Here is an 8,529-nt window from a genome sequence, read left to right on the forward strand (position 1 = left end):
CATGAGACTGCCGAGGACTTGAAAACTAGCTGCCTGCCATTCTAACGACATGTACCGACATTCTAATGACACGTTTGTCTTTCGTAAGTTTTGGTTCTCGCCATCAGAGTTGAATTTTGGGATGGCAAGCGTATGCAGCCGGGTTACTGAGTTGTCTTGAAAGTGGCGGTATTTTAAGCTGAACGTTCAGCACACTTCCCTTGACTGTAACAAGGGCACATACTTTCTCACCATTTATTAGAGTGATGTAATCTCGTTCCCAAGGTCCTCTCTTCCCCCCTCGAGAAAGTAGAGTACTTTTTCGAGGGAGAAAGAAGGAGGATCCTGGGAACTAGGTTGAAAGTGAGGTTTCTCTGCCACATCGCGTGACTCTTAAGTGCGGCGTCCAACAAGTGGGCTCATAGATCCTACAAAACATTTCTGACGTGTCTCGCTGTTTTATGTCTCCATGAAATTTGTTCATTAAGATTCCCTCTGACTTCCAAAAAAATATGCAGTTTTCATGACATGGAGGTTAAAACTTGATTGACAACATGTCTCTAGCATGTTTTAACGCTCTATTAACTTTTGCTGTTTACCAAGGAAATAATTAATTTTAGTCATTAAATCGAGTGGTTTGCTATCGTAAAATGGGATTTCTTACTTTTCAAGAGATTGAGCACCTTAAGGTAGAAGTTGCCAACACATTTCAGAACCAAAAAAAGGTTATTCAGCCACGATTCTAGTTATTCAGAGCAATTACAAGCTGAGGTGTGTGAATGACCTCTGATATGTATATGAAAGTAAACCGTATGCTGCTTTTAATCCACAAAATTGTTTCCAGCCCATTTATGGGTTGATTAAAGCTGTGTCCACTTACATACAGTCAATCGAAAATAGCCCAAGGCTTTAATTTGCTTAAGCGTATTACGAATACTTTCTGGCAGTTAGGCCATTTTCACAGAAAAAGTGTACATCACAAGTCGTTGCCACAAGCCACACTGCATGTGAGTATTATTCTCAGTTTCCTTGTTATCAGATATTGCTCTCACTTTTTTGCAGCAGACTAGTGATATTAACGTATCATCGTAGTTCTATTTTTAAGTCTGAACATAGTCGTATTTTAAACAATGCACACACAACGCTTTGTTTTTGCTGCAGACTGAATCCTGATCAAGTTTACTCGAAACTTTTTGCATGTTTTATAATTTACATATATCATTCGGTCATCTAACCGAAGGAAAACATGTTTTCACAGTTTTTATCTCACTGTAACATTCCTTGGAGAAATCTCAGTTAAACCTAGCTGTTAATTCACTTTGAAAATGACTGTCTCGCCCAGACATGTTTTAATCACATATTCAAGTGGTTAGGATACCAAGCAGACTCAAAATGATAGATTCCTTTATGAGCAGCAATTTAACAAAGGTCACTCCCTTTTCAAAAAGTTTATTATCATAAATCTGTACGTGATCAGGCGGTTATATCACATCAGTGCCACAGATATCAGAGGTAAGCATTAAAATGAGAAACTAGGAGTCTTCTTCCTCTATTTAAAGGACCGAAATCCTTCTGATTCCGACTGCGAAAGGTAGGAATTAAAATCAATTGAATTTATCGTGGAAAAACCCTTAAGTCACGAACTTTCATGGTCTCTTTCGAAAAACCATTCTCGAAATTGCCACAAAAGTGCGGAAAATGTGTAGCAGTATATAACTGAATTATCTCTTTGTCGGTTGCGGTATTGGTGTTGGTCGAGTCGGGATAAGTACTCATGAATGAATTCTTCCACACAGTTTACATCGTTACTCTGTTTGCGCGCAGTTGCAATGAGTAAAACTGTTCTTGTGTGGAGCATATGAATGTCCATAGTCGAAAATTATTGAAATCCTGTCTTCCTTTCGGTGTGTAGATGGTTTTGCGCTTGTTTTGAACAACGGCTCTTGTAATACGCGCACCATGAATAATCAATTCGTTATACTAATGTCCGTGTATTTGAATACCAGTCGCGGTTGAGGGCGTTGAGTTGACTCCAAGCGTGTTCAAGGCTCCTCCACTCTTTGCATACAGTTGGACTGTAAGATGTAACAAGCGTTTTGCTGTAATTTTTGTAGGAGGTCGTTTGCAGAATAATCCAGATATTAATTCTCAAGCCTGATCGTTCGGACGTAAGTAAAAATAAGAAGAATTACATTCTCACCCAGACGATCAAGCCGCCCGCTAAACCTTTGCTGCAAGGTTGAAATCGCGTGCTCTTAAACTCAGATATTTAGAAATATATTTTGCTTCCCTCGCTTCAAGGGAGCCATTGAAACTTCGACAGAAGAGGACGTTCGCCGTAGCTTTAATTTCCGGTTGAAGGGAGACGGACAAAAAGGCTTCATATCCTACGTGTTTCTGGTCAGTTCACATTACAGTTACGCCCTTCTCAGCTTGTAGATATATTTCACTTCACCTGAAGTATAAACCTGTATATTGCCAGATCGTTAGAAAGGGGTGTTGCTACTAAATCTGCAAGAATGAGCAAACTACTTTGGTTAATATCTTGCCTTATGGCCATCGGATTTTATGCAGAGTTATGGTGAGTGTGCAGTGAGTATGTATATTGTTTTGCAATTAAGCTTTCTGCATGTCCAACTTTAATTTATGTGGCTGACTACGCCCGTGGGCAAGATGAAGCGAATCCTGTGTTCTTACTGGCTCACCAAACGGGCAAGATGGGCCCAATCTTGCCTACTCGTGATTGCCCGCTTCGATTCCGCGCGCTTGCAGTCTACTTACAGAGTTCGCAATTTTCGGATGACAGCAAGGGAGTCGCAAAAGTAACAGAACACACTCAAAATAAAGGAAACGAGTTCAAAAACCAGCTTTCTTTGCCTGAACTTAAAAATAAAGAGAGTCATTCCTGATTTGTTTACAGCGCAATTTTTTGCATCATAATAAAATCCTTTACTGAACACTCACTCCCCGTGTTTCAAATGGTTTAACCCAAGATCATGAAAAGAACCTGAGCTCTGTTTGGCCAAAATATTCTGATTTTTTACTCCTCAAAGGGCCAGACGTAATTTTTGATTATATGCACGAAATTAATGGAATAATAAAAATGCTCATTTCTCCTTTTTGTTATGTCTATGCTCTAGTGAAACATCTCCAGTTGACACGATTGAAGGAGCAGCTCTGAAGATTGCAACATTTAACGTCCAAATATTTGGGTACAGAAAAATGGCAAATCATTTGGTCAGAGACATATTAGTCAAGGTATTTTTCACTATTAGTGAAAAAGAGCTCGACTGTACTTAGTATCTGAGCCGATGTCTGTTTCCTGAGACGTTCACCTAAAGGGTGCCTCGATCCGATGTTCACAATGCGGACGTCTGTTGTAGGCCTAGAGGATCAATATCAGTATCTGAGCAACTGCCCACCTACCCCTCCCCTAACCCAACATTAACCCTAACTTGTTATCAATTGATTGTTGTTGAGTTAGGGGAGGGGTAGGTGGGCAGTTGCCCAGATACTGATATTGATCTGATGTAATAACTGTCCTAAGTGTAATAACATTTGGTTCTAAATGTAGTAACATTTAGTGTTAAATGTAATAATCCTCCAATGCAATTGTTTAACCCCGCCAGTGCATTGTTGTTATACCGGACATCCATATTGAGATGTTAAAGTGACAGCTGTTGCACCAAAAATTCCTCTGACCAGTATTCATGTCACATTGGTCAGAGGATTCCTTGGTGCAACAGGCTTATCACATTTAGGACCAAATGTTAATACATTTAGGACAGCTATTACATTTAGTACTTCCACAGACGTCTGTGTAAATAGACTTCCGCTCGCCTCGAGAACAAAAGTTCACTGAAGTGGAACTTCCACATCCAGCCAACGCCAGGAGAATTTCTTCTCCATCACCTCGTTCGCTTTTGATGAGCGTAAATATATTTATATATATGAATCTTTCCTTGACGTTTGATGTTTTTTGCAGGTGGTTTTGAGGTATGATATCATACTGATTCAAGAAATTCGTTCAAAGAACGAGGGACCAATAAACGAGCTGTTGGCGGATGTCAACAAGTAATGAATTAACTCATTAACTTTATTTTACTCGTCAAGTAATATTTATCGACAATCTAAAGGGAACCTTCATCTTTTCACCTGCCTTCTCGTAAGGTAACTTATTCCAGTTATATGCTCAAGCTGCACCAGAGTCACCAGAGTTTTTCTTCACTTTTTCCTTCCTTCTTCCTACCCCCCCTCCTATCCCCCCCTCCTTTCTCTACCTTCTACCTAAGAGTATTCCTATTCCTGGATAGGATGCTAGCTCATCGCAGGGTGACCCCCAGGATACCGACTGCTTCCCACACATACTCAGGCAAAATGCAAAATTTGAGCGTTTTTAAGATGCATTTGTAAAGTAACTTTTATCTCAGTTTTCATATGTACTATTCTTAATTCATTCCAGATCAGTTACGTATTTTGTTAAAAAAACGCGAAGAGCTAGTTAAGAGTCATTGTTTCTCTTTTGCTCTATGTCAGGGATTCATCTCCCCCCGGCGTCTATAAGATGGCGTTGAGTGTCAGGCTTGGTCGCACAGCCAGCAAGGAGCAGTATGCATTCTTATACAGGTGAGCTAAGATGCATAACTTACACTAATCCGTCTTCTATGGTAACACTAGCTCAAAGCCGATTTGTAAGGAACACTTTGATTCTCCTTTGAGTTAATTGGTGTTGTGAAAGATGGTGCTTAAATTGGACAGAATGCTTTTTGGTTTAGACCCCATGAAAATGTTTCTTTTGATACCTTTCAAGTTTATTGAGCAAGAGGGGGGAGAGAAGGGGCGTGGTCATGACTGGGCAACAGCAAAAACGATATCACCGATCTTAAATCAAAATATAAGTTATTAGCGCGTTATTAATACACGACAATTGTCAGTATAGAAGAGTACCCCCCCTCAGTAATAAACAGAACCAGGTCCTCCAGACCGAGATCGCCTGTGCGACTTTTTTGTGATTTGCATGCCCCTTACTCAGGTTGTTTGATTAAAGAACGGTTCGATATATGAAAATGGAAGTATATGATGAAAGACTAATATCAAGCTGTCTTTTTAACCACTAGGAGTGACAAGGTAACTGTTACGGACAGCTATTTGTATCATGACAACCAAGACACATTTGAAAGAGAACCTTTTGTTGTCCGTTTCCAAGCCAAGGGAGCATGTAAGTTACATTTTTTTTGTCTATTAATTCCATTTGAAATGAGGAAAATTTGATTGTATCAATGTTCTGCCAAATAGCTATGAGAACGTGTGTAGATAACGCAAGCGTAGTTTTGTCAAAAATCGCGCTGTGTACGCGAGTGAATCGTGTGTAACGCAAGGACTCTTACTTATCCGCGAGTGATGAAGGAGCGGTGCGCGCCAGTAATAAGGTTTGCAAGTAGAATAAATGGGTTTGATTCTGTTCAGCGTACCTTTCTCCAAGTGTGTGCAGTCGATTTTCTAGGACGTTCGTTTTAGAATGCAATGTTGTGCATATTCTTTAGGAAAAAGAGAGGAATATCGAAGCCGAGATGATTTTGACAAAGAGTTACCTTTTTCTTTATTTAGATGTGTCAGACTTTGCTATCGATATTTTTTGGAGGTTCGTTTTCAGAACACAATGTTATGCATGTTTGTTATGTAAAATGGGGGAAAATCAGACGGTGTCGCAGCTGAGATCATTTTGACAAAGAATTACCTTTGTATATATTTAGATGTGTCAGACTTTGCTATGGCTGCCATACACACTTCCCCAAAAGCTGCAGAGTTAGAAATCGACCATTTGGTCGACGTTTACGACGACATTGTACAACGATGGCAATTAAAAGACGTCATGATTTTGGGCGACTATAACGCCGGCTGCAGCTATGTAACCAGGTCAGAGTGGCTTAAAATAAGGCTAGCAACGGACAAGCGATTCTATTGGCTCTTTTCTGATCTGATGGACACTACAGTTGCCAAGTCCGATTGCCCGTATGACAGGTAAATTTGGTAAAGACACAACTAACTGAGTTGATAATGTGCATTGGCTACCGTATAAAGTTTCTAAAGCTCACTGTTCGAGCGTTTATCCTTCGTCAGAGCACTCTCACAACGGGCTAACGTTCGAAACGTCAGATTTAGAACCTCTTTATCGTGGCCAAATTAAATTCAGCTGATAGAGTCAAAGTATCCTATACAGAGAGTCTATGGCTCACAAGTAGAGCGTCAGATCACGGAATCCAAAGGTCTGAGGTTGGATTCCTCATAGGAGCTCAAAATTTCTTTCTTTGTCCCTGGAAGAAAGTGTCATTCGCGCAAGGTTTCACGTCGAAAACTCGCCTGAACGCAAAACCTATCAAAGAAAACGAAATACTATCATCTTTCAGGTACTATAGCATGTAATATCATGGTTTTAACCCTTATTGTTTGTATTTTAAAGGATGGTAGTTGCCGGGTATAACATGACCAGAGGAATCTTTCCAGACAGCGCCTATGTGTTTAATTACAAAGATGCTTATGGATTGAGTCAGGATGAGGTACATTATTCTTATGCAACGATAAGAGGTTTTGATGGAGTTATAGATGACTCCATAAGTTAAAAATGTTTACCAAACCAGCGTAGAAAGGTCTGCATCGGGCTGTCCTCAGATGAAGAATTTTGTTAAGGTTTTCCAGCGTTCCGCTTCTCTTGAAGTTTCCATCCTGTTGTTTGATCGTGTAGAGAAGGACTGTCGTCTGTCACCAGAAAACGCGCGCTATTATCTCGACCAATCAAACGCAGAGCTAAAACCAATCTCAACTTGGTCACCCGCGTTTTCGCGCGCTTCAAGCAAGTTACCTGTTTTTACTTACTTAGAGTTCGCATTGGTTGATGATGACTTTAACCTTTTTCCTGATTGTCAGTCGTGATTACTTTAGTTTTGTTGTTTCGAAACGCAATTGAAAACTGCTGTATTGGTTGACTCAAGAAGTTTCGATCTGTCGACAAGGTTAGGTGATTTTCCATAGTAAGTTCATTGAGTCAATTTTGTGTTTAAGTCGTCTTCATGGTGTTTGCTGACATCTGTAGACATCTGTTGAGAGGAGACTGCTATATATTTAGTAAAACATCATCCAAAGTCATTCCTTGAAATTATTCGGTGCACTCGATAACACATTGCGCGGAGTCTTGGTCAAAAGTGAGGTTCATAGATCGAGAATGTTAAGCAATGTTGCTGTTAATTAAGATACTGCATTACTGTTTTCTGCAGGCGAAGAAAGTGAGTGATCACTGGCCCATTGAGATACAATTTAAGGATTCAAGTGAGTCAATTTCAGTTGTAATTGTAGCACAAATAACAACGGATATTAGTAACTTCCTCGCCTTCGGCTCGGTTGCCACTTTTTCTGTCGTTATCGCATTAAAACTTCTTCTGAGTCATCTAGAACTGAACAGAATTGTAGAAAAATTGGATCGATTTATCAATTTGCTGTTCTTTTCTTCTTCTCATAAGCTTACAGAGATGAGGAACAGTTCTTCCAAGAGTCTTTTACAGTCACAATCAGGGATAAGCGTATGTCAAAGGTCTCCAAATACAAGCTTTACGCAATGCGTTCCAAAAACCCACTGCTGTCGCAAGGTTTCACTTTGAAAACTACTTACAACAACAGGAAAATTGACGAAATTATCATTTCAAAGGAAACCGCTTCAGTCGGAGAGGCGAGAGATGCCGTAGAGGTTTTCCGCAAGACTTATCCAAAGCTAGTTTCTTCCTCACAAGAAGCTGTAAGCAAACGAAAAATCGGCCAGTTAACACAAGTTGGAGATGCCGACTGCGTCGCTAGACAGCACGAGACAACAGTCTACCAAATGCTCTCCAACACTTGCCGTGATGTGAAAGTGAAGGAGATTTATTCAGTTCAACTTGTCTGTAATGTACCACTTGGCTTGTGCGAGATCAATGTAGAAGTAACTAATTAGTCTTTGTAACTTTTAGCATTGCAACCATTGTCCATTTCGTCAGCTTTTCCGTAAATTACATGTAGCCTGGTCTGTTTAGCACAAACGATCGAAAGATAACACGCGTCACAGATATTTGTCGACACCCAGCAAGAGCTGTTGAGTCTAACGCCCGATAAACTAAGTAAAATGGGAATATAAGATGCCGATTTGTTTTAGTTGTCTTCTCTTTTGGTTTAATTCTTATTCGGGCGGTGCAGTATTGTATTGATTTATCATACTTTTTGAGTAACTGTAAACTGATCGCTGTTTAGCCTTAGTACGCTTAAAATATAAGAATTAAAAAACAAAAAGGTAACAATAACACACTCTTTGTCACCTTAATTCCCTGCCTCCCTTACTCCTATGGCTGGCGACGCCAGCTTGAATTCGACCTGTGATGCGGGTTCTCGTAAATCAAATCAGTACACGCTGGCAAAGAGAGAGATGCTTAGAGAGGACTTATTAACCCTTTCAGTCCTAAGAGTGACCAGCATCTTATTTCTCCTTACAGTAATTCTGCTTAATCACCTATAAAAATCATGAGAAGA

General features: G+C 40.0%; 1 protein-coding gene across 14 annotated transcripts; it reads left to right on the top strand.

Annotated features, from left to right (window-relative positions):
• Positions 1 to 905: 905 nt before the first annotated feature.
• LOC136283811 (deoxyribonuclease-1-like) lies at positions 906 to 8,305 on the top strand. 14 transcript variants are annotated; one of them, XM_066173072.1, is made up of 11 exons: positions 906 to 986; positions 2,281 to 2,379; positions 2,462 to 2,560; positions 3,120 to 3,237; positions 3,965 to 4,053; positions 4,516 to 4,605; positions 5,097 to 5,197; positions 5,733 to 6,000; positions 6,440 to 6,536; positions 7,251 to 7,302; positions 7,494 to 8,305. In XM_066173072.1, the coding sequence occupies exons 3-11, from the start codon at positions 2,499 to 2,501 to the stop codon at positions 7,958 to 7,960; spliced, it is 1,344 nt and encodes a 447-aa protein (XP_066029169.1). In that variant the 5' UTR covers positions 906 to 986; positions 2,281 to 2,379; positions 2,462 to 2,498; the 3' UTR covers positions 7,961 to 8,305. The 14 variants fall into 14 exon arrangements, with proteins under 14 accessions (XP_066029169.1, XP_066029164.1, XP_066029175.1 ...); XM_066173071.1 differs by lacking the exon at positions 906 to 986 and adding an exon at positions 1,361 to 1,491; XM_066173069.1 differs by lacking the exon at positions 906 to 986 and adding an exon at positions 1,478 to 1,570.
• The last annotated feature ends 224 nt before the right edge of the window (positions 8,306 to 8,529 follow it).

Source organism: Pocillopora verrucosa, chromosome 10 (genome assembly GCF_036669915.1).
Source record: "Pocillopora verrucosa isolate sample1 chromosome 10, ASM3666991v2, whole genome shotgun sequence".
NCBI classification, from domain to species: Eukaryota; Metazoa; Cnidaria; class Anthozoa; order Scleractinia; family Pocilloporidae; genus Pocillopora; species Pocillopora verrucosa.

Excerpts from the sequence above, each read along its gene's own strand:
- LOC136283811 (XM_066173067.1), top strand. The coding sequence starts at position 2,499 with ATGAGCAAACTACTTTGGTTAATATCTTGCCTTATGGCCATCGGATTT. Across the intron at positions 4,054-4,515 it reads CTGTTGGCGGATGTCAACAA|GGATTCATCTCCCCCCGGCG; the intron begins GTAATGAATTAA and ends GCTCTATGTCAG. Across the intron at positions 4,606-5,096 it reads CAGTATGCATTCTTATACAG|GAGTGACAAGGTAACTGTTA; the intron begins GTGAGCTAAGAT and ends TTTAACCACTAG.